The sequence below is a fragment of the Typopeltis vanoorti genome, chromosome 7 (assembly GCF_054136105.1).
Source record: "Typopeltis vanoorti isolate ZY-2024b chromosome 7, IOZ_Tvanoo_1.0, whole genome shotgun sequence".
NCBI lineage: Eukaryota > Metazoa > Arthropoda > Arachnida > Uropygi > Thelyphonidae > Typopeltis > Typopeltis vanoorti.
In genome coordinates, this window is record NC_143555.1 from 32040582 (window position 1) to 32067731 (window position 27150).

The window sequence follows — 27150 nt, forward strand, 5'->3', positions numbered from 1 at the left end:
CTGTTGATTAATTCAGCTAGAAAGATGTCGTGAAGTTGTTTGTAAGGATAGAAAAATGAGAACCACTGTAGCGAACACAAGATGTTTAAAGAAGCAGTTCTGGAAATGAAGAAAGCATATGTTAGCAGATGCCCTAAAAGAATATAGAGGAAAAAAATATATGAGGGCTAAACACCGTGTAAAAGTAGCTAAATAAATCATAGGAAGACTCGGGTAAGAATATAGAAAATAAATATCAGAAAGGTGGAAAAATGTTTTGTAGGCTATTGAAAAAACTTAGGAATGGAGGATAGAGGAGTAAAATGAATCAAATGATAAAGGTGACATGAAAAGGATGCCAGATGTCTGAAGCAATTAAAGACTGTTTAATAAAACAAGCAGTGACAAAACTGTCGTAGTAGACAATTTTCAAGAGAATTGCAAGCAGGAGTACATATCAGTACTTGAGGTAGAAAAATACATTAAAAAAATTAAATGTGGAAAGGCAGCCTGGAATAGATGGTATATATTCAGCTATTAAGAACAAAATTTCTTAAATATGGAGGTAAAAAAATTTTGCAGTGGCTACAATGCATGATTGAGAGGGCCTAGTCAGAAGGTTGAATTCTTGATGATTGCAGTAGAGCTTTAATACTTCCCATCTATAAGAAAGGGAATAAAGCTGAATGTGAGAATGAGAGTAATTTCTTTACCAATTGAGATATATGCTAGCATATTTGAAAAGAGGTTGTGGAAGAGAAACTTGGAAAAGAACAAGCTGGATTCAGACTAAATAGAGGTTGTAAAGTGATCAGATGTTAACTTTATGACAAATAGTTGAGAAATCCTGAAATATGACAAGGATCTGTACTTAAGTTTTGTAGATCTTGAAAAGGCATATAACAAGGTACCTAAAGAAAAGCTTTGAAAACTACAATTATATGGTGTAAATGGAGAAATACATAGGCTATATTTAAGCTGTAAATCAGCAATTAGAATTGAAGAAAATACAGGAAGATTGTTTTTTAAATCAAGGTTAAGACAAAGATGCACATTATCTCCACTCTTATTCATCGTCTGTATGGATCACATTATTTATGCATGTGATGGTGTATACTTTTAAACACATCTAGTACAAATCTACAGATTCTTTAACTAAATCAAATAACAGATGTAACAAATTTGGCATAAAAATCAGAAAAAGACTGAAACTATGAAAATAGGCAGAAGCACAGAAAACTTCAGCTGCTTTTGTTCTATAGGTTCTGAATGGAGAACCTATAGAACAAATAAAGTACTTCTGCTATTTAGGCACAATTTTTAGCAAAGATGGCAAATGAAATTTGGAAATAGACAGCAGAATTAGTAAATCTGGGATGGCAGGAAATAAACCGAATAAATTTATATGAAATAAGAGAGATTAATAAAAAAAAATAAAATAAAATAAAAAATAAAAATAGCTGTATACAAGACAGTGTTCAAACTTTTAACTTGTGGATCTGAGAGTTGGGTTAGAAATAAAACACTTGATCAAAAGCTAGAGACTACAGATATGAGGGTTCTGAGAGAAACTGGGGGAGTGAATAGATTGCATCAATGGCAGAAGTCATATTAAAAATGAAGATATTAGAAAGGAACTTGATATTTGTTAGCATTCAAAAATATGTAAACAGAGCTAACCTAAAGTGGTATGGCCACTTAAATAAAATGGGTGCAGAAAGGTTAGCAAAACGGGTGTTTTGCTAATGAAGATGGTGTGAAAGAGAACCAGAAGAAGATCAAGATGTAGGTGGATTGATTTGGTCTGAAGTGCCTTAGAAGCACGAAATGTTAAATATGACAGTATTGGAGTATTGACGAGTAATAAACTAATTAAGATAAAAATTGTGGCTAGGAGATTAATGTACATTTAATCATGTAGTGCTGTCATATTAGGCTGTCACAGTTACTATAGGGCGGACCTGTAGTAACTGTGAGCATCTTAAGGGTGCATATCAGGAAATTGGCCTTAAAATATATAGCAACTTAGTATTCAAGTGCAACAGAAGTTATTAGAATATTTAACTAATGTATATAAGCTTCCATTATTGTGAAAATTTCATTTCTGGCCTTAATTATATATCTAATGTCTATCTTTAGTACAGAACATTGAATTACTTAGGTCAAGATAAATCGAGTGTTTTATCTAACAAGCATAGGCTACTCTGGTTGGCTGAGCAGTTAGTGTATCACTCCATCCCAAGTTGCAGTTTAAAATCCTTCTGTGGGCATTGGATGCTTGATTTGTCATTATGTGGAAAACGAATTTCATTGCCCAATTGTGAAACTTCTGCCTCACTTATTGGGGTCTTAAAATGCTTGAAAAAAGTTCCATGTTTGTTCTCTAGAGCTGGGTTCCCCGATTATGTAAAAAAAATCGGTACTGAAGTTCCTATTGGTTTATAGGTCTGCAACCTTTCTTGGATGTGGGATTCACTTCAACAACAAAAAAGTATTCAGTTAGATTTTCAAGTTATTTCAGTCTTATTAAAGATTCTTAGCTTTGTAATATGAGATAAGTAGATCATCCTTTCTTAAAAATTTAGTTTTACACACTTCTGAAGTATTACTCTAGTAAGTAATTCATATATCTAATGTTGATGAAACTTTGAACATTATATATTCATTAATAGTTTGAATAGTTTGAAAATAGTTTGAAATTTGATTTAGGTAACTTGTGAGTACTATTTTCACCGTGGTGCAGCAGTTCCTGTTCGTGTTCACACTGTTGTTGTTTCCATACAACATTCTGATAAAATCTCTCTTGATAGTGTGCGTCGTGAAGTAATGGAGAAGGTTATCAAAGCAGTCATTCCAACAAAATATCTTGATAAAAAAACAATAATCCATATTAATCCATGTGGAAAATTTGTTATGGGCGGACCTATAGTAAGTGTTTTGAGAACATTCTTGTCATAAATTTTAAGCAGTTTTTACCACTTATGCTGAATACTAAATGAACAGTAATAATTTTATTATTATTTTATAAATTTTAGTATTTCAAAATGTAAACATTTTATGAAGTTAGTTTTGTTAAGAATTGAAATATTACTTTACATTCTATTGCATTTTGATGTTATTCTTTGCAATGATGAAACTTCAGCATTGCGTATTAAAACTAACTTGTCATTCTTGAGAAAATATAAGGCTTGAAAATAAGACCCATATCTAAGATTAAATGAAAACTAGTAGCCTAATTATCATGTTCTATAGAGAACTTCTTTTGTGTGTGGGGGGGGGGATTAAAATTGTGTCGAAGTAAAGGATAAATATATCATATTAATTCTGGGAGACTAAACTCGTTTGTCTTCCACTCAGAGATAACTGAGTTTATATAAACAGTGGAGCATGTGTTTTATATATTGAAGTGTTATATATTGTTTTATATATTGAAGTTTTATACATGTGAATTATATATTTTATATATTTGAAGTCATTATAATAGATTTCTTAAATGAGAACACTTCAACAACAGCGATAAAACACTTGTGAGATTTCATTTTAAATGAAGATGGAAAATCAAATATGGAACTTAATAATAAAACACATAAGGCCAGTGTTATGAGAATCCAATTAAATAAATTTAAAGAGAAGAAAATCACCATTTGAAATTACCAGTACAAAGATTGTCATGCTAGTTTTAATGTTTCTGAGAAGTAGATAAAATAAAATGGATCAAAGAACAGAGGACACTGATATGAGCATATTCTGAAAAATTGTTTGACAGATAGCAATGGATGAACCCTGATTGGTATTAAAGAGTGTAAAATAATAACATTCAATCTGGGTTGCTACAGAGATGACACTGCTTAATTAGGAACTGCACTTGATTTTGAGTGACTGTTAGCTTTTCTACCTTATGTTCATCATCAAATTCCTGCCATGTACCCTCAAGGGGTGTACAGGATATGATAGTACTACATGAAAAATTTTCATCATTACTAATTTCTTATCTACAATTTTCCTACAGGTCAGTCTGTTACTTGTCAAGAATCCAACATTATCAGATCTTATATTTCTGTCCTCTAAGGCACTTTGTACCGTATCAATCCACCTATATCTTGTTCTTCCTCTTGGGGCGTTTTCCTGCCAACCTGGCAGAGAACACTTGTTTTTCCAATCTTTCCTCGCCCATTCTGTTTAAATGACCATACCACCTGAGATTAGCTCTGCTAATGCATTCCTGGATGCTGACAATGTCGTTCTTTCCTAATATCCTCATTTTTGATATGATATTGCCATTGATGCGATCTGTTCACGCCTCTAATCTTTCTCAGGACTCTCATATCTGCGGTATCTAGTCTTTCGTCAAGTATTTTACTTCTGACTCAGCTCTCAGATCCATAAGTTAAAACTGGTTAGAACACTGTTTTGTATACAGCTAATTTAGTGTTCCGACTAATTTCTCTCTTACCATATGAATTTATTCAATTGACTTCCTACTATAACAGCTTTATTGATTCTGTTGTCTATTTCCATATTTAATTTACCATCTTCACTAAAAATCTTGCCTAAGTAGGTGAAATGTTTTACTTGTTCCACAGGTTCTCCGTTCACAATGCAGTTGACATTTTCAACGATTCTGCCTATTTTCATTGTCTTTGTCTTTTTATTGCTGACCTTCATACCATATCTATTACAACAGTTATTCAATTTAGTGAAGGAATCTTGCAGACTTGTAGCAGATTTATTGGTAAGCATAACATCGTCTGCATAAAGCAAAGAGCTGACATTAACATCTCTAATTTTGCTATCATGTTTAATACCACTTTCCTTCATATTGTGATCAATATAGATAATGAATAACAGAGGGGATAATGTACATCCGTGTCTCACACCAGATTTAACATTAACCACGCTACCGGCCAAGACGTCTATAGACATTCAAGTTATCATGGATGCGAAGTGCATATTAAAATTGTAATACCATTGATATTACATTGAAATATATGATGGATACGAAGCGCATGCGGATGCGTATTTGATCCATAATGGCCGGTAAGGTGGTTAAACCATCTTCCTGTACTTCCTTCAATTCTAACTGCTAACTTACAACTCAAATAAAGACTAAGTATTGTTTGATATAATGTCCCATCGACACCATATAACTGTAGTGCATTGAATAGCTTCTCACTTGGCACCTTGTCATATGCCTTTTCCAGATCTACAAAACTCAAATAGAGATCTTTGTTATATTCCCATGATTTTTCCACTATTTGTCATAAAGTGAAGATCTGATCATCCTGACAGCCTCTATTTGTCCTGAATCCAGCTTGTTCTTCAAGCTTTTCTTCCACAATTCTTCTCAAACCGTTTCTCAAGTATACTTGCATATATCTTACCTGGAACACTCAATAGGGAAATACCTCTGTAATTCTTATATTCAGTTTTATTTCCCTTTTTATATATGGGTACTATGAGAGCTCTACTCCAATCAATGGGAATTCGTCCCTCTGTCCAGGCCTTCTGATCTATGCAGTGCAGCCACTGCAAGACTTTTATACCACCATACTTCAGCATTCCTGGTCGAATATCATCTACTCCTGCAGCCTTTCCACATTTCAAGCCTTTGAAATGTGGAAAGGCTGCTTCAAGTATGGATATGTATTCCTGACTGCATGCCTGGCAGTGTTATTTACCACTGTGCTGTCATCACTGCAGTTTTTCAAAGTAATTACTCCATACTTCAAGGATATCTTTTTCTCCCATTTTCATGTCACCTTTATCATCTCTAACTCCTTTTACAATGCTCTTTCCCCCATTTCTAAGCTTCTTAAACAATCTCCAGAATATTTTGCCACCTTCTTGTATTTATTTTCTATGTTCTTGCCAAAGTTCTCCCATGACTTTTGTTTAGCTAGTTTTACACAGTGTTTAGCTTTCTTACATTTGTCTCTGTATTCACTAAGAGCACAAGCTGACTTATTTGACAGGAACTTTTGATATGCTTTCTTCTTTTCCTTCACTGCCTCTTTAACTTCCTGTGTCCACCATGGTTCTGATTTTCTATCCTTGCAGACAACCTCACCACATGTCTTCTCTCTGGCTGAATTAATCAAGGTTTTCTTCAAGGCTTGCCACTGAATCTCTGAAGTTTGGTTCCTGTTCTCAAACTCTTTTATTTTTTCTTCAATAATCTTTGTGTATTTTAGTCTACAGTTCACATCTGAAAGCTGCTCAACTTTTATTTGCTTTAAAACTTTCTTACATGTTATTTCTTTTCAATATGAAATTCAATTTTATCCTGCTCAAGACTAAATAGTGATCACTTCCAATTTCAAATCCTCTGTACACTCTGGTGTCCTGCACAAGGGAGAAAACATCACTATCAACAATGGCATAATCAATGAGACTTTTCTTATTCCTTTCCTCTTCTCTCCATGTGAATTTGTGCACATTTTTATGTTGGAACATGGTGTTAGTAATAACCAGTCCATGTCCTGAGCAGAAATCCAACAAATATTTTCATTATTATTACTTTGCTCTTTTCTCCAAATTTTCCCAATATATTTTTGTATGTCTGACAATCATTTCCTACTCTGCTATTTAGATCCCCAACAAGGACCAACTTTTCCTTTTTCATTGAGTCAAATGCTTTCTCTAAATCCTCAAAAAATTCCTGCACTTCTACATTAGTAGAACCTTCTGTGGGACCATAAGCACAAATAAGTCACATTGTCCAGTTTCCCATTCTGATATTTGCCCACATCACTCTACTTGAGACTGCCTGCCATTCAAGAAAATTAGCCTCGTATTTAGTGTTGAATGCAATGGCTACTCCTTCTTTTCCTTGATTGTCATTACCTGAATATAACATTTTGTATTTATTGCTCAGAAAGATCTCACCTGTTTCAGTCACCCCTATTATGTCGATCTGGTACTTATCTAATTCCTCAGCTAGCTCCATTTCTTTGCCATTCAGGCTTCTTATGTTGATAGTAATGATCTTTAACTCTGATGTTGAGTTGTGGTGTTTTTTCAAAACAACAGGGGCCTTGTTTAACCGGGCGACATGGCAGCAGACATGAAATTTTGTCATATTGCACATCATTTTGTATTTTGGTTTAAGCCAATAAGAATACAATTTGGTCAGCTAAATCCCAAATTGCCAGCTCATTCTCATTCGTTCAGTATCCAGGTAGATACCCAACAGAAGGTGAGGATTGGACATTAGGTCAGAAGCCCTGGTCGGTTCTCTGCATTCCTTTAAAGGCTATGTGAAGCTCTCCTCAGTTATACAGCTTTGACCCTTAAGCACCCCTCTACCTTTTGTTTTAATTCTAAATTACTTTAATAGAAGTCATCTGGTAGTCATTTAGAATGAGTCAAAGGAACTACAGGCAGGAAGGATCTAAGAATTGCAGTTAGAAAATAGAAATGCTTATCAAAAATGGAGATTATTAAGTAATTTGAATAACATTCTTGATAAGAAACTAGCAATTGAACAAGACCGACAGGTGCCTGTCATCCCATAGGCCTGCTTAGGTAGAAGTGGAGAAATTTTTCAAGTCATTAGGTACAAAGAAAAAGTTGATATTGTTGACATACAAAGTAGGAAAGGAATACAAACCTACTGAAATGTTTTAAGAAAATTTGAGAGAAGAACAGAACTAACCTTTGTTAGTAATAAAGGTATATATACCTAGAGTGTTCCAACATGTGCACAAATTCACATGAAGAGAAGATAGAAGAAATATGACAAGTTATATTGACTAATTATTGTTTATAGTTATATATTATGCTGGTCTAAGATACAAAAGTATACAGGAAATTTGAAACAGGAAGTTCTGGTCATCTGGAATTCGAACTTCTGACTATGACTACAGTAGAGATAGCGATAGTATCCATGTTTAATATTATTATTATTATTATTATTTGACACCTCCAGGGAGTCCAAAGACTCATTGAGGGAGGGCACATGCTCTACAACTGTCTCCACCACCTCACTGCATCTACAACATTGCCATCTACCACCAACCACCACTAGTACTTCGAAAGAAAAAATTAATATTGAAAATAAAACTGTGCAAAATACTGAAGAATTTCCCTTCTGAGTTTTCCAGGTAAGAATTATGTTAAGTACACTTGAGAAAAGGCTAAGAGAAATTTGAAAGGAGTAACTCTGAGAAGAACAAGAAAGATTCAGGCCAAATTGATGTTGTCAGGAACAGATTTTCACTTTAAAACAACTAGTGGAGAAATACTGGCAGTGTAACATGGTACTTAAAGAGGAAGATAAAATATCACTTTGGATAAATAGTGTCTTAGTCTTAAAATCAAGGTCTGAGAATATTGGAGGAAAATTGTTAGTGGGAAGTTAGTTCTACATGAGAAGTTCAAATATCAGGAATTGGGTGATATAATTATGATAAAAAGTCTTGGAAATATACTGAGTTAGCTTTGCATGAGGAACTCTCAACTATTTATGTGTATGTGTTTGATGCGATAACAAAAAGTACCACGTGATATCAACATTGCATGCGATTACTATAAATGGGCACACCTACTCTGTATGTAATCAGTAAACTTTTGCCAGTAATAGGGAAACATGGCAACATAAGCCAGTTTGACCACAGGCAGATAATTGGGGCCCAGATGGTAGTTACCAGTATGTCAGAAACAGCCACAATTGTTGGTAGCTCCCGTACTGTGTATCAGCTATGTACCAGGACTGGAATTACATGAACAGACATCCAGCAGAAGGGCTCACATTGGTCAGCCACTTATAGTTGAGCATTGGGTGTCACGACTCATATCTCAGCAATGACATGCAACAGCTCACCCGCAGTACAACAGTGGTGCGGTTCAATTCATTTCCACATGCACCATGTCCCATACCTTGCTTCATCTAGAATTCCACAACTGGAGACCAACAAGGGGTACCCATGATGACAGTCAGGCATTGCAATCAACACCTCGCACAGACTAAGGAACGTTGTCAATGGATCCTCAACAGACGGAAGAAGGCCATCCAGAGTGATGAATCCTGTTTCCTGCTGCACCATAGTTGAAGTCTCCCAGCTGCTTGGCCTGTATTCATTGTGCTTGACTGCTAGTGCATGTCATCCACATTTTCTTCTGGACCCCAGGTCTGTAGCAGCAACAAATAACATATTTTATCCTATTGACCTCTATCTCACACCATATAGCCTCAAATGAACCATCTGTCAAACCTAAAATCCTCTTCTAACTTCTATTTTTGTTAGCTGAAGTTCTTCAGCTATAATTAATAATACTCTTCCTGCCCTATTTCTTCTGTCTTCTCTGAAAGTACAATATCATTACATTATACTCCTGTAACTACATTCTCTGACAACCAGGTCTGGCTGCCAATAATTTTTGGCCAAGTTCAGCTGACCAATGATAAACTCTTCTCCTTTATTTCTGATACTTTGGGTATTTGTGTACATGCATTTCAACATCTCCTTGGGGATACAGTTAACCTCACATAATGTCATTTCCTGTGCTCACTTATCTATCACAGGGATTGCTAGATGCTAGACACATGCTTGATCCCCCCCCCCCCCCAATATCTCTAGTTTCCCTGATTTTGCACTTACAAACTCTCACTGAACAACACTTTTTCCAAGCACCTAACGCCAACTCCAAAGTGCAGTCCATTAGGCATATACAGATCCTTATTATTATTATTACTTGACACCTCCAAGGAGTCTAAGGACTCATTGAGGAAGAGTACCTACTTTACAACTGTCTCCATCAACTACGGCGAACCACATCATCTACACCAAGGATTTTCAAAGCATGACCTGTGGCCCATTGGCCATTTTGAAAAAATAACTACTTAACATTAAAACGTGATTAAATAAAAAATGATTTCAATGAAGCCCGCGGGCCACTAAGCTATACTACGGTATTTAGAATTGTAAGATGCTTTCCAGATCCACAAGGAACACTGTACATTTAATACTTTACATGAAATCCTATAAAAATAAATATTAAATAGACATGCTTCTTCAGCTATCTACCAGCGCTAAGCAGTACTTAAGTACTAGTACTAATAGCTTGTAATTTCTATTAGTACTAGTACGTAAGTACCGCTTACTGCTGGTAGATGTATCATTTTTATTGTCTGCACAAATATGTATTTATATATATTTGTTTATTATGCCATATATTTATATACATTTATTATGCCATATGTTAAATAAATAAATACTAGTACTAATGTCGCAGGTAGATGGCTGAAGCAGTAGTTCGTTCGAGTGTGCTGTCTAGTGCCTTCCAGATACATCTCTAAGGTTCTCGATACCTCGTTATTTTCATATAAATACAAGAGGATCGTATCCACAGTCAGTCGGTCATGAACAGTCATATTCGTCTATAAGCGCATGCAGGTTCATCGTTTCAGCGATAGCCTATTGTGGTTTTATATTGCCAGATTTTTTTTCATTAGTGTGAGACATATTCAGTGGATAATAACCATTACATGGCCATTTTGCATCATTTTTGGGTTTCCTTTCCATCACTATGCCGTCTACGAGTAAAAAGCATAAATCAAGTTATTTTGTCAGGTTTTTAGTGAAAAGTGGACTGATTTGTACTTTTTTGTGCCGATCGACAATAAGCCAGTGTGTTTAATTTGTCGTGAGTCAGTGTCGGTATCAAAAGAATACAATATAAAATGACACTGAGACAAAGCATGCATCCAATTTAGATTAAATTGATTTAAAATGCCAGCAGGGTACATTAAAAGGCAGAGGGAAGAGAGCGAAGCATGAGTCAAAGTAAGTTATGTAACAGCTGAAGAAATTGCTAAAAAAAAAATCAAAAGCCTTCATGGACAGTGAGTTTGTGAAAGAGTGCCTCATTGCTGTTGGAATATTCTGTGCCCAAATAAGGAAGTGTTTAAAAAACCGAGTTTGTCTGGGGGCAACTGTTGCACGATGTGTCGAAGAACTTTCCAATGACATTGAAGGAACTTTAAAAAAACGGGCATCTGAATTTACGTCATATTCACTTGCTTTAGATGAGAGCACACAAATCTGAAGGATACAGCACAACTGGCTATCTTTGTCTGTGGCATTGATCAACAATTCAATGTGACAGACAAACTACTATCACTCATACCTATGAAGGGAACGACGAAAGACACTGATATTCTTGAAGCTGCCAAGAAAATGTTCCGGCGTTTTGACCTCAGCTTAACCAACCTAAAGGGTGTGGTAACTGATGGTGCCCCTGCTATGGTGGGAAAGAACAAAGGGTTTGTTGCGCTGCTATGGAAAGAACCGGAACTAGAAGGAAAAGATTTCATCCGTTACCACTGTTCAATGCACAAAGAGAATTTGTACACTCAAACTATTGGATTTGAGAATGTCATTAAAGTTATTGTGACTGTCGTCAACATTATTAGGGCAAGAGGATTGAATCATCATCAATTCCAAGAGTTTTTTTTACCAAGAGTGCAAAGCGTATCACAGTGATGTCTGTGTTGGTTGAGCAGAGGGAAGGTTCTTAAGAGTCTTTGACTTAAGGAGCGAAATACAGCAGTTCATGCAAACCAAGGGAAATCTGATTGCTGAATTTAACGATCCGAAGTAGATGACAGACTTTGCCTTTGTGACCGACATCTTGTTGCATATGAATGACCTAAATACGTGGCTACAATCCAAAGATCAACTGGTGCACACTACAAAATTAGCCTTGTTGCGAAGTGAGTTCGAAGAGAGATTTAGTGATTTTCGTAATGAACAGTCTTCTTTAGATTTATTTTCAATGCCATTCATTGTCAGTGCTGTCGAAATGCCAGGCTCAGTACAGATGAAGCTGCTTAAACTCCAAAACAACTCTTCTTTGAGAGAAAAATTATGCAATGTGTCCTTGCTTACATTTTACAAAGACTACATTTCTGAGGATGCATTCCCTAATCTTTGCCAGCATACTTTGAAGATCTGTGCTTTGTTAGGAAGCACATACTTATGTGAGCAATTCTTCTCTAGAATGAAGCATGTGAAGTCCAAGACAAGAACTCAGATTACGGACCAACGTCTCGAGAATACTCTGCGCATAGTGACCTTCAACATTGATGCCAACATCGACAAGCTGGTCAAGGAAAAACATTGCGAAGTTTCCCATTTACATTGTAAAAAAATGAATGTTTTCTTCATTAAATTATCTTTTTTCATGTTGATTGTATTTACTTATCATGAACCTGACTCCTACCTACGCTCTTAAAGCTGAGTTTTTATAGGATTTTATGTAAAGTATCAAATGCACAGCGTTCCTTGTGAATCTGGAAAGCATCTTACAATTCTAAATCCTGCGTATAGCTTAGTGGCCCGCAGGCTTCATTGAAATTTCTAATGCGGCCTCGACTGTCTGAAAGGCTGATGACCCCTGACCTACACCATAGGTGGCCTGCGGCAGGATAAAAACTATATTAAATTATATGTATTATCAATTTAGATATTAGTTTCGACCACAGATTTTCTGATTGATATACTAGTTATATTCATTATTTCTGATGACAGAAACAATTTATATTCTCAACATGGAATCAGAATTGCTTTAAAAAGATACCCAATTTATAAAATTACTGCTTTTCTGTGCGAGTTGTAGTAGTGGGAGTGGTAGATTTCTATGCGCTCCAGAGTAACGCATCATTGAAAGTCACTTGCTCTGCTCTGGTTACAGTAATCAGTTTCAGAGACTCGGTTATCAGTGTTATTGTTGCAGTTTGTGTACTGTGAGTACGAAACGTAAGATCTGTGAAGAAAACAGGTCATTTCAGGAGAAATGGGGGAAATGAATTTTCTGTTTATAAACAATAACGACAATAAACCACAGTGCCTTGTGTGTTTGCAAGTATTGTCTGTGCACAAGGAATATAACCTCAAACGCCACTACATACAGCACCGTGCCGCTAAATACCAAGAATACGTTGGACAAGTACATACTAAAATTGTATGCAATTTGAAGAGAAAGGTTAGTGCTTAGAAATCTATTTTTACTAAACAACATCAATACAAAAAAGCTCACTCTTGGCATCGTTTGTTGTAAGTGCAGAGATAGCAAACGCAAAAAAATCATTATCTGATGGTGAATTTGTAAAACACTGTTCTGTGAAAATTGCACGTGCATTTGGGGAAGATAAAATTGCCAGTGAGTTTGAACGCATCCCACTATCAAAACAAACTGTAACGAGTTGAGGAAATAGGTTCTCAGATATTAAATAAATTAAAAGTGTTGTTACAGATTCAGCTTACTTCTCATTGGCTCTGGATGAATCAACTGACATAACAGATACAGCTCAACTTCTAATTTTCATTCAAACTGTTTCCAAAGACTGTTATTAATGAAGAGCTACTAGCATTAGAGTCATTGCATAATACAGCCAAAGGTCAAGACATTTATGATGCAGTTATGAAGGTTGTAAATGGTACTGGTGACATCAACAATCTCACAGCTATTGTGACAGATGCCAAATCAATGTGTGCTACTCAAACACGCTTAGTTGGCTTACTAAGGAAGGCTGGAATCAATTGCCTTGTATTGCACTGCATTATACATCAGGAGGCTCTGTGTGGTAAAATTCTAGAGATAGAGGATGTTATGAAAACTGTAGTGAAGTGTGTGAATCTAATTAAGGGCGAAAATCAAGCCTTGACACACCGCACGTTTCTTCCTTTTCTAACAGAAATGGAGGTAGAATATGACGATTTAGTGTTGTACACAGAAGTACTTTGGCTAAGCAGAGTTTAGCCAAATTCACCCTAATCAGAGGAAACTTGGTACTTTTCTTTCCTGCAGGGAGTTGATGGAGGAGAGCCATGATATTAACTTCAAGTTTTCTGTGCAACTTTTGGAGCAATTCAGTAAGTGATTTTCTGACTTCAGTGACATGCGGAAACAACTGACATTATTTAACAACCCAATAAAATGCGACATTTCAGAGCAGCATGGCACTGTTCAATTGGAGTTGTGTGACCTTCAAAGTGACCCTTTTTTCCAGTCAAGGGTGGAGATAATCATTAACTTTTGGAAACTGGTCTTCTCTCCTGTAGTCCTAAATGGACCGTTGGGTCACTCATGGCTGGTAGGTGATATTCTTTGGTTGCCTCCTCAAATCATCTCTCTTGTTCTTGATGTCAGTTGAGAAAAGGAGGAATTTGACCATTTTTTGATGTTATCAGTCCATTTTAATCAATGGCTGCCCCTAACCCTTGATCCCAGAATGATTCCTTCTAGTTCTTGCTTTGGAATGCCATTAGCCCTCTCCACATGTCCCATTTCATCTGTCTTCTTCTGATGACTGTCAGAATTATTTTCCCTTTTTCTCCCATCTATTGAATCATTGAGTTTTCGGACATTTTCATTGGTTTCGTGAGCGGTATAGAGAATTCTCAAAAGTCTTCTGTAAGTTTTCATTTCAAAAGACAGGAGTCTCCTCTCATCTTCCCTCAAGAAAGTCCAGGCCTCAGAACCATACCAGAGAATTTACCATGTGTCAGTTAGTTTTTTTAGTCTGGTTGATTGCTATTCTGTTATTCTCCCCACAATGGTTTTAACTTCTGTAGGGCCACGGTTGCCTTAGCAATTTGGTTTTTGAGCGACCATCTTGACTCAACGCACTTCCTAGATAAGTGAACTTGTTTACATTATCGATTTGTTTATATTGCCAATTTGTATCTTTAAGAATTCAATGTCTAATTTTGAGGTTATCATTGTTTTTGTTTTTTGTAGGTTTATGTATAATCCATTTTTTTTAACCTCCCAAACAGCTAGGATGTCTATAGACGTCCAGCTAAATATGGATATGTTTCAGCCCACCTGTTTAAAGAACCTAGATAAGAAGTGCAATTTGACTGTCATGTCCATTAGAAAGTGTAATAAACCCTCACGCTGAAGAGAACGGTTAATCAGATTATCTCGCGTTCGTAGCTGCCTCTCAGTTGCCTATAACAAGAAACGCACTTCCTTGTTCCATGCTGTTAACTGGATTTTAGTTCTATAGGATAGACTAAAAATAGTGAAATTATTTATAATTTTGTTTTCTCTTTTTATTGTACAATACAATTTTAATGTCTGGACAAAATAAAGATCTTGATTAATTTTTTCACTTAAATATTGCCTTACCTTGGAGAACCAATTTAATTTTTTATTTTTTTGTGCTAGTTTTTTTCTAATCGCTTACTAGACAAAAGATTTTTCTTTGTTCTTGAAGAAATTAATTCATGATAATTATTTGAAATATTCTTTTAAAAAAAGAAAAGAAAACCGGCTGCCGACGTTCCAGTTTATATTATTTTTATTTTTGTACAAAACCATAGAAATCGAATAATACTTCACAGATTTCCTTTAGGACAACACGCATGAGCAACTCTGCTTTATAGAGAATAACATGAAATTCTTTAATCATATTACTAAATTTTTTCTTCATGTTGTATAGTAATTTACTCTTCTTTGTACTTTCACTTTCTTGGTTTCCTTGTATAATTGGTCATTACAAAATGAAATTAACAGTTATGATTTAAATTTATATTTTCTGCATAATTCATATATTTTATTCTCCAATTTTTAAAGTAAGTGATACATTTGCTTATTTTTATCATTCAAAATATGTATATCAAAATTTCATTTCCTTTCACAATAGAATTGAACTTTATTTCGTCTCTGATAGTTTAACCCCCCCCCCCCGTTGCATTACTATCACACACCCAAAAACTGTTATGAAACATAGGTACAGTTTTTATTTAATTCATTATTTTTCTCTAGTAACTGTTCCACATAACTTTTTCGATACTGAAACTATGTGGTGATTATTATAAATCAGACAATATACATATTATTTATGTATATTGTCTGCTATTGAGAGGCCCTTTACTGGGGAAAGGTTACTGCATTACAATGGATAATTACTATATGTGTCCTGAACTCGCTGATTTGCTTTTACAGCATCGTACAGATAGTTATGGTACTGTAAATGCAAAAAGGTGAGATATGCCTCCAGATCTGGCTTCAGGAAAGCTATTGAAGGGGAAAATCCGAGCTTATCAGCGAGGGAAAGTCTTTGTACTATGTTGGAAAGACAAAAAAGATGTTTTTCTGCTGTCTTCCCTGCACAATCCATCAACGGAATCCGTGGAGAAGGATGGTTTGAAGAAAGAAAACCCACTGCTGTGTGTGCATACAACGACACTATGGGTGGAGTCGACAGGTGCGATCAGCAGCCATCGTTCTACTCTGTAATGAGGAAACAGCATAAAAAATATTACAAAAAAGTGTTTGGACATGTATTAGATTTTGTTATTTGGAACAGTTTCCTCCTGCACAAGAAAAAATGTTTGTCTACCATAACATATCTAGAATACAGAATAGAAATTGCGAAAGCATTGCTGCATGCACATGCGCCTTCTTCAGCAAGCAGAAAAACAGGAAATCCTGCCAGACATCTGAGGTTGAACGCTGCTAACTCCAACCATTATCCTGAAAATCTACCACCAACGGCTAATAAAAAAAAAACCTGCACGCAAATGTTATCTATGTAATAAAAAAAAATATCAGAAAGGAAACAAAAATCTGGTGCCCTGAGTGTAAAACTGCTTTGTGTGTTTACCCTTGCTTCAAGGTGTTCCACACTGTTCAAGAATTTTAAATTCTGAACTGTATGAAATAAAAAATGTTTGTTTTCAAGGCCATCAAAACAGTCCTTTTCAGGACTACAAATATTGATAGAGGGATACCTGAATGAACGGTTTCCTTTTCATCTTGAAGGCGAATTTTTAAGTTCTTTTTATGACACAGAATGATATTTTTGAAGGAATAAAATATAAGAGGAACTGGAATACTCTTTCCAGTTCCAGAGGAACCGGAAAGAGTATTCCAGGTAAAGTATTTCACCAAAACAATAAAAAATAATGAAATAAAATCTACCTATATATATATATATATATATATATAAAAAATGATAAGCCTTTTTATGTCATGTTTTTTCGAAACGTTTTGAAACTCGGGGCTACCCTGAGTGTCGAGTCTTCAAAATTCAAGTCATCAGAATTCAGGGGCGGAACCCCCTTTCGAGTTATCACAATTGAAGGAGAACTGGCCTACCAGACTGGAACACGGGGGGTTGGGCATAGCCCCCCCTATTTAATAAATGAAATATATAAATAATAACGGGAACATTTTCACCTTGCCAGCACTCAACATTCATGTGATATGGGTTCCAAATTTCTTGTTTCGGAGATATATATATATTACAAAGTTTTATAATAAAAATTTCTGCTACAATGAAGTTTGACATAATCAACAATATTATTACCACCTTATTTCTGTTTCTCGTGTGGGAGAAAAACGGTAAAATGTCACTCTTATAATTATATGAGATGTTATAATGGCAAAAATAGTAAGATAAAGATCATTTGCACTTTCTCTTCAAAACACAAAGAAAGAACATTGTAAATTCAGCCAGTGGAAAAGAAAATACTACATATTTTTCTTCTGTTATCTGATTTTTTTTTTCTTGTAGTACAAAGAAGAAATCACTGCATGTAACATGGAGTCTGCAGGAGGGAAAAAATCTGGAAATTGGTTACATTATAACGGATAGAGAAATCGTGTAAGAAAAATTATTCACGTAAGATTCTAATCTCAGCAGACAACATTTTCTTCTAAATTACATATCTAAAGTAACTGAACCTTTGCTACTATTTTACACTAAAATGAATGGGTATGTTCCCCAAGTGATTTACGTTTGTAACAGCTGTCTTGCGAACGATTTATGAAATAAATTATCTGAAATATCCGCAGCTTGATTAGGTCTATACCCCTCCCCCCACCAAAAAAGAAGATTATGAAATGCATATGCACCTTTTCTTTGAAAATAATTCAAATCCTCTTTTTCAAGATAATTGTATGATTTAATTTCTAATTTTTGATAATAAAAGTGAAACTAATCATTATAAATTAAGCAATTATTTTGGCATAAACAATGTATAAGGATGTAAACGAAATGTCAGTATTTCTGTTAGGATATTGGTAATCAACAATCGAAAAGGAAACAAGACATTCTTGACATTCTGCACTAGAGCCTGAGGCACTTTAGTGTTCTCCCCTTTCTTCTCAATAGCATTGAGAGTAATAAGCCTTCAACTTTTCCTCCAGCTAAGAGGATATTACCAAGTATTTATAAGACGTAGATTATTTCAGAAATAGCTTCCAGCAGCAGAAGTAATATTTGGATTTTTTTAAAGAAAAACAAACAAAAATAATACTACTGAACTTTCTTTTGTGTGGTATGCATATAAACAATTTTGCATGGTGAAAATATAGCATATTATTTCTAAAATTTCGCATAATTTCAGCGGACAGTAGAACAGCTGGTTTTAGATTGCAAATAAATAGAACAGAATTAGAAGCTTCACGGTACAATCTGATTGCCGTATATCTTTTGTCAAAATCGTAAAATGAAGTAATTGATTTTGAATGATGTCTAGAAAAGCTTTCAAACCTGTATAGAAATTTAGAGTAGTCATGCAATTGAGTTCCAGGAGAGGATAAGGAGGTGGGGGGGCATTAGAAAATCTTCAAAATGAGCAAAAATTTTGAATCATTCCGTATATGATATTTTTCACATATTTTCAACATATCTACGAGGATATGCATTAGATATTATCGTAATATATATAATTCAAATAAATAAATAAATAAAAGACGAAGGCGAAGAATCACTTCTAAAATATCATTAAATATAAATTTTTGATACCAAAAAGGCACAATCTGAAACCGAGTAATGCAATTTAGCATTTTAACATTTTTTTTTTTATTTTGTCTTTATGAATAACAAAAAATTGTTTCTAAAACTGAAATGTGATGATCCGTATAATGCTCTTTGGCTAGAAACGAAAGCAAAAGGACATATTTATTTCAATAAATATTATTTTAAAATATAAATATTTGACATTTTTAAAGCAAACATTTGAAAATACTGAAATTCGAAAAAAAAATTATTCAATTATTATACGTAAAGTGAAAGAACAATAAGTGCAACTCTTCCGGTGCACTGATTTGTAGAATAAAATACACCAAATTTACTATCACTAAATAGATTCATTGCAAAAGCTGATCAGTGGTCATTTCAGGATTGATTTTTTCGCATACGTGAAATTCGTTTCAATTTTTCAGAAGAGACACAATAAATCATTTTAGAGGCAAGAAAGGTCAAATAACTTAGGACAGTAAATGAAATTCTAAGCAACACAATAGACGTAAAGACAGGGAGACACGAAGGTCACTCAGCAACAGTTAATCCACTTATGGCTATAGAATAGCCGTAACGAGATTAACGGCAGAGGAAGGTAATGGCATGATAAAAGGCAGAATGCCGACGAAGTTTTGATCCATGAAAAAAGCTAGGGAGAGCTGACTATATCATCCACACCAGCCGGTTGGGAGGATAATGTTCCAAAAACGTGGCTGGTTATCTCTTGTAATTCTTCTTCACTTCCTGCCAGAAGATCGATATCATCTGCAAAACAAGTTATTTATTCTTAGTCCACCAACTACTATTCCAGTGTGATATTCATGAAGAGCTTCATCTATGACATATTCCAGAAAACAATTAAAAAGAAGAGGGGACAAGGTGCATCCCTGTCTTACCCCCCATTCTGTCCAGAATGGTTCACTGCTGTAATTTTTAATTTCAATTCTCCATCATATGAAGAATAAAGAAATTTAACAATCCTAATGATTTTGTTGTCAATACCACAATGTTCTAAAATTTTCCATAATGCCTCTTGCCATATTGAGTCAAAAGCTTTTTGAAGGTCTAAAAAGTTGTGATAGATTATTTTGTTATGGTCGATTGTACTTCTGGAAACCTGCTTGTTCATCTGATAGTCTGCTTTCTATTTTCTTTTCGATTCTTGACAATAGTACTTTTAACAGGATTTTGCTTGAATGACTAATAAGGCTTACTATTATTATAAGGCTCAAATTGGAATGCATTGACAGAGTGCATTATGAATTCATGGAGTAAATAACTTCAAAGTTCGTTATGATAAACCATTGTTGGTTGAGTGGGACTGGCGATGAGTCTAACTTCATGGAGTAATAATAATTTCCTTAAGTGTTCCTGGTATTAATGCAAGTATACTTGAGAAACAGCTAAGAAGAAATTGCAGAAGTAAAGACAAAGAACAAGGTGAATCCATGCTAAATAGAGATTCAGTATTAGATTTTCACTTTTTTATTAAAACCAAAGGCTCAAAACTCGTCTTACAATCCTATCTCACCTAGGGTAATTAAAGCAAGATTTAAAAAATCGATTGAATCACTGACTATTATTCAAGTATATTCACTAACTCTATACAGATCTAAGTGTAATGGGGGACTTAAATGCAAAAGTAGACAAAGATTGGGATACCTGGCCAAGAGTAATCGGACAGTTTGTGTATGGAGAAAGTAATGAACGTGGCCAAAGACTGCTAAACCTCTGCTACCACTCATCATATATTGGCCCTCGTATAGAATGAAGTTGGCCACGCCTGATCTACACCAATACCATCTACTGTCTGCTGCCACTAGTATTTTCACAGACAATCACAAACATCCATGCCCACAGCGGGATTCAAACCTGCAGCCTTCTGCCTGGAGAGCAGGTATGCTAACCACTCAGCCAGTGAGACTAGCTTATGTCAAATAACAATCTTTTCATCGACTCATTGGCAATTATGACGCTTCTCAATTCTATCCTATCATACTGGGGCAGCAGACTCACAATCTTTACTTTCTTACCCTTCATTTCCGCTTCTTCTGACAACTCTTTATCTTCTCTCATTGCAAATTTCTCACATTTCAAATCATTTGTGCTTCATTCACTTCTTTCTTCTGCAAAGCTTTACTAACATCCTTTATCTTTGTAATTGGAAAACTTGCTTTTGCTTTTGTCACTTACTCATTAAGTATGCCCCTCTTCATTGGATCCCCATACAATACTATCTCTCTTCTCACACTTTAATGCTTTTCCCATTCACTCTATCTTTCATTCTCCGTCCTTCTGTACCACATGCCAATTGTTTCTCCATTCGCTCAAGCTCATGTTTTTGTCCTGTGAAGGAGTCCACATAAGTATGCAATTTCTTTCCATGCTAGCATCTCATCATTCACATTATTACTTTCAACCACTTCCACTTCTCATTCATATTTCATGCACTATCATTCACTGCTTCTGCTACGTTCTCCACAGTTTCATAATCCTGCCTTATATCAATTGCTTCATTTTTTTTTTTTTTTTTTTGCCCCTGACGACTCACATTTCTTATACTTGCTTACGAAACATTTCCAACAAATATTTTCTTCATTCTTGCTGTTATACCACAAACCATTTGCTCTCAGCAAAGATGTTAAACATGTGCTACATTTCAGTAAATCCTGTACGTTGGTATCAGTCAGTCAGTCAACATCGATGCCTTGGTCGCCATTTTTCTTACAGGCATCAGTGCCATAACAAAAAATGTTTCTGAAAGTATATTGTATAATAATAATTGACTAAACAGCACCACGTAACAACAGTCAAAAATAAACAGAATACCAACAATTATATATAACAATATTGCTAATATCTACTGAAAATAATGACTTATCTGACTACTGTTTAGTCTATTTCAAGTGAACAAGTCTACTTGTCTGAATGCTTGCAGGAACTTTCATGAATTTTTTAAAGTTCTGATTTTTCTTTACTTTCAATGTTCTTCCCTCTTTTTCTTCCTTCAGATTTTGTCATTTAAGTTAGGTTCTTGCTTTCTCTTTAGCAATATTTATGTTTGAGTCTACAGTTGATTATGAGAACTGTAATTTGGACTGTGTTAATGCTTATACACTTTTTACCATGATACTCATTATCACCCTGCTGTCAACTAAACTAAATGCCCACTCTGTATCTTGAACCATTCAAAGATGGCAGTATCTGAAGATAAGACTCACTATCAACAAATGGTCTTTGTTACTGTTCACTCTTCCTCTGAATTTATGTACATCTTTATGTTAATGCATAGTATTAGTAGTGACATCCATGTACTGAACAGTTCTGTTGCTTTTGCTTAATTCTCCAAATTTTAATTTGTGAAATTGGTTTCCTGTTCTGCTGTTTAGGTTATCACTATGAACCAGCTTTTCCTTTGTCAGCTGCTCCTCGCTCCACCTTACTTCCTGGTTCTTCTTTCTTGTTTCAGGCAAGCACTTCAATGCAACTACACACCAGCCAAGTTGCATTTTACAGTTTCCTCCATTGAAAGTGATCCACGTTGTTACTTGAAGTTTCTTTCCTTTCAAGAAGGTATAGTGTTATCACTTATTTTAGTCTTATATTGATGGTACTTGCCTTCTTCATTTCTCTTGGTTTGTTTTAGCAGCTGACTTCACCCCCCCCCTCCCATTTTCCTGAAAACATAATTTGAAAAACACTACAATCTTGTTAATTTGTGTAACGTACTAATCTACATGTTGGTAGTACCATTATATTTTGTGTGATTTAAGCAATGCAAATTGCTATCTATTGACACAAATTCTCAGTCTATTCTTATTTATTTGGTTTTCTATTAGTTTGATTTCATGCTAATATGGTACATGAAATCCAGGTGATGATTAGACACGAAGTCAGCATTACTTCCTGTTACTTCTGCACTATGTGTTTTCATAGTTATGTAGCTGTGGTTTATAAGTCGTGTAGAGACAGCTTAAATTGACTTCTTCTTGATCAGATCTCTTATCCAACACTGTTCGCCTTTAGACACAGGCTTTGAAAGTTTGGAAAAAAATTGATGCCTTTACCTGGCCATGCATCAGGTATGGAATAGAAGGTTATTTAGCAAGTATCTTACTGATCTGTCTTTGACCTTTTGCAGCTGATAGCCAATTTCATCTCCAGTCAGTTCTTCATTATGCATCGTTGTGGATGTTTTCCTTAATTTTTTTTTTTTTTTGGTGTCCTAGAGCTTTTTGCTTTCACTTATTTTTCTTCTATAAATAAATGACCTTTTACCTTAATCTTTCTGTCCACAATTTAACTGGTAGGATAGTTTAATTCGACCATTTATGTAGCTATTGTGACCTAAAAGGAAACTCTCTCACTGGGAGCTTATATAATAAAATCCTTATGGTGCTCACATTTCAAGCTTCACTAAACAAAATATTACCTCATTTCTTCTATACCTTGATCTCCAGACAAGATATTTTTGTTCTTCAGTTGCTTATACCCCCTAGGTTTTTCTGACACTTCAACATGAAGATGTTCTTCTCAGCTTCCAAATAAATGTTCCCAAGAAACTATTTCTCACCAGTACAGAAACTAATTGTAAACAAATCCTGATCAATCTTAGAATGGTGGATGAAAAACCTTTGAAATTCTTCCAGAAGAATGCTATCATTGCTAATTGATCACTTTTTCACAGGCTCAGTGTTTCCACTTTGTGCCTTTTCTGTAGTATTTTCATAGGCTTTATTCTTCTGAAATGATTTCAATCATGTGAAAACAACTGTTGGATTGTATTCATGGAGTCCATCTTATCTACTAAACAAATCTGTGGTCTCCTTCATTCTATCTGCTGTTGCTCTGGGTAGGAATAGATTGAAACAGCCTTCCTTAGTGTTCTTAAAGGATTGCAACCTTTCACAAGAAAAACACCAGTGGGATCCTCTTAAATGCTTTGGTACACGTAATATAATAATGTGCCATATGCTTTACAATCTTTTGTGCAACTTTAACATAAAAATGTATACTTATACGTTGGTTACACTTTGCTCCTCATACAAGAGCAGAACTAGTGCATATCTATATGAGGAGAGCCTTTGGTGACGTAAATCAGTGTTTTAGTTTTACACAATTTGGGATCACATTATTATCCCAGCAGAGTTTTAAAAAGGCTAAGCAATTTAGCTGTCTAGAAATCTACACCTTTAACTTGCTATTGATGGGTATGAGATGGCAAAGGCTTTCCTCATACAGATGCACTTGCTCTTCTATGGGAGCAGATTGCTGCCACCTGCATTCTCTTGGCCGACACCAAGAAGTAGAGCTTGCTGCTCTGCTGAACATTGACCTTTGGACAGTCCTTTCAGACGTCTCAAATGCTTCAGCAAAAAAAGAATTTCAGAGAATAAGATGTCAGCACATTAAAAAATTTGAAAGCTTACAAAAGAACTTTCCAAACCTCAACTACCTCTCAACATGGTAATAAACTTATCATCCCTTACCCCGAAGCACTTGCATGGCCACAAGTTTGCTATAGCACCTAAAAAGATCCTTGCTGAAGAAATAATGATATAGATAGAACGATGTATCTGCAGCCTTCCCAACCATATTGCCAACAATATCAGAGTGGATGTAGCCAGTGTTCTTACCCAACCAAAAGCAACATACCAAAAGAATTCAACAATAAAAAAATAGTAATTGATAAAGTGGATAAGGAAAATGCCACTATGGTTCTAAACCAGTCTGATTACACAGGTAATCTTGCCTCTTTACTTTTATGTCGTTCTACCTACTTCCCTATAGAATATGATCTCACCAGCACCCAAATCAGAACACTCCATAGGCTCCTTAAGAATGAGCCTATAGAGTGTTCCAAATTAACCAAACATTTAGCCAAAGTGCTCATACAATATACTGGCAACATACCTTCACACGTTAAAAAAAAAAAAAAAAAAAACTCGCCCTACCTTGAAAGCCAGTATAGAAAACCTCTCACTCCAACATACTGATATAATGGTCAGTTTTGATGTCTCCTCCTTATTCACCATTGTTCCACTCAAAGATACCTTATACCTCATCCAAGCCAAATTTCTTTCCAATATCTCAGCCCTATTTCAGTTCACCATGAACTCGGGCTATTTCATTTGGCAAGGAAAATTCTACAAACAGGGGACAGACATGGTTTCTCCATCCCTTCTTTATGAAGACCTTTGAAGAAAAAGCCTTCAACTCTGCCTCCACATAAACCCACTGTTTGGCTATGCTATGTGGATGATGTGTTTGCCATTTGGCTGCATGACCTGGATCTAGATATACTGCACAGTTTCTCAACACACCCCAGGATCCAATTAACCTTGGGAAAGGAAAACAGCAGTCTCCCTTTCTAGACACCGATTACACTCCAGTCTGATGGATCCCCGGCTTTCTCTGTTTACAGAAAACCTACACATACAGGTAGATACATTCACCAACAGTCACACCACCCTCCCTCCCAACAATATGGGATTATAAAAACCTTATATAATAGGACAAAATTAATCTGTTCAGATAGCAATGCCCTAGCTACTGAACTTAACCACATCCTTAATGCCTTCTTATCCAATGGCTACCCCCCCCCCACACGCACACACACACGCACACTCTCTCAAAAAAATATTAACACCAATTAACCATAACCCTCTGCCCCTTCATAATAGAGATTACTCTATATCTATCACCATTCCTGATATCTGGGGTACATCAAAAAACTAACAAACATCCTAAGAAAATATGACCTCCCAACTAGTTACTAACCACATCTATTATCTGCTCCACCAAACACCACCCACTTCTTCTAGGCCTACCTGGAATATACCAGGTCCCTTGCAGTTGCAAACTGTCCTACTACAGCCAAACAGACAGGATGGTCAATATCAGGATATCCGAACATAAGGACTGCATCCAGTTCCACCAATACAACCACTCAGGACTTTCTTACGCTGCAGCCAAGTACAAGTATGAAAGCTTATTCCTTGAATCAGCCTCTACTCTGAAAAATTTCCAAACCTCCACAAATTTGGGTGCATGAGACTGCCCCAAATTTGGGAAGCATACATTCTAAGATTGTCAGCCCAGCGGCCAAGACAATCCAATTTAGCCCACTATGGGGACATTTTTAGATGTCAATGTAACATTGTGAAATATAGGAAGTTTCTATAATTAATATTTTAGTTTACGTTGTCATTTCCTAAAAAATTAGAAAAATGTATACCAGATTTCAAGAGTCAACCAGAATGATGTGTGCAGTAGGGAAAAATGCCCAAAGGTGTTAATTTATGCATGAATTTTATCTGAACATATTTACATAATTCACTAAGAAACTTGATTAAAGGATCATTCTGCAACTATATCAAGAGTATACCTTTAACAATGGTATTTATATTGCAGAAAAGAGAGGGGCTGTGGAGTTAAGGTTTTACCTAGTTTCTGATTGTATTTTAAATGTAAACTCTTTTATAAACACTCCAGATATGATATGAAGCTTGTCAAGACATTTGTAGCTTTGACAGAAATTCCATTGCTATATTTGCATATAGTGATGCAAATATTTATATTCAAGATCCTTAGATTCTTTGTTTAAATATTTTATTATGTAACAAGTTTTTAAATATAGTTATGTAATTTTAATGAAACGTGACTGAGTGCTGTTCCAGAAATTCTATTTTTTATTTTTAAGGGTGATGCTGGTTTGACTGGTAGAAAAATTATTGTTGATACATATGGTGGATGGGGTGCTCATGGAGGAGGAGCATTTTCTGGCAAGGATCCCACAAAAGTAGATCGATCAGCAGCATATGCTGCACGATGGGTTGCTAAATCTCTTGTAAAGGCCAAGCTTTGTAGGCGTTGCCTTGTACAAGTAAGACATTTCATTTTAATTTTTTGGATTTCTTTAATTATTTCATAACAAGTGATCAGGTTTTTGGCAAATAAATTCATTCTTGCTCAGTAAATTACAGAAAATAGAATTGAATTAGGATTGGGATTAGCCTAAGATGGCAATTTTAATTAATGTATTTAGGAAAAAAAAAAGCATGTTCAGAAATTGTTTAAAATCAACTATGTAAGTTCATATTATGAAAGATATCTGTATGAACATGCAGATATCTAATATACCCATAATTTGTGAGCAGTCTTTCTCATGAAATTGAACAGTTGGTGCATTATTTTTTATCTCTAATGAATATCATGTGTGCATCACAGGCCTTTGTTTTTCTTCCTGCAGGAATTAATTCCTCAAGTTGAAGAATATATGAAAATTGCTCACAGAATTTTCATTACCCACATTCTTGTTCTTTAATTTAAATAATCTGAATCTCCTTTCCTTGATGGTTAAGAGTTTGTTAAATTAAGTTTATACTAACAGTTCATTACTTTTTTCATAA

The 27150-nt window shown here is 35.2% G+C and overlaps 1 protein-coding gene and 1 long non-coding RNA gene across 2 annotated transcripts in view; one reads left to right on the forward strand and one right to left on the reverse strand.

Annotated features, from left to right (window-relative positions):
* The window catches only part of LOC150104564 (S-adenosylmethionine synthase-like), a 148049-nt gene that overhangs the window by 98389 nt on the left and 22510 nt on the right, over nt 1-27150 (forward strand). The window contains exons 6-7 of the mRNA XM_090395781.1: nt 2689-2907; nt 26442-26624. Coding sequence (XP_090251907.1) covers nt 2689-2907; nt 26442-26624 — 402 coding nt within the window. The remainder of the gene's footprint in view (nt 1-2688; nt 2908-26441; nt 26625-27150) is intronic.
* LOC150104565 (uncharacterized) overlaps nt 15753-27150 on the reverse strand; it is an 82454-nt gene continuing 71056 nt past the window's right edge. Inside the window, exon 3 of the long non-coding RNA XR_016548577.1 lies at nt 15753-16221. This is a non-coding gene — a long non-coding RNA (uncharacterized LOC150104565). The remainder of the gene's footprint in view (nt 16222-27150) is intronic.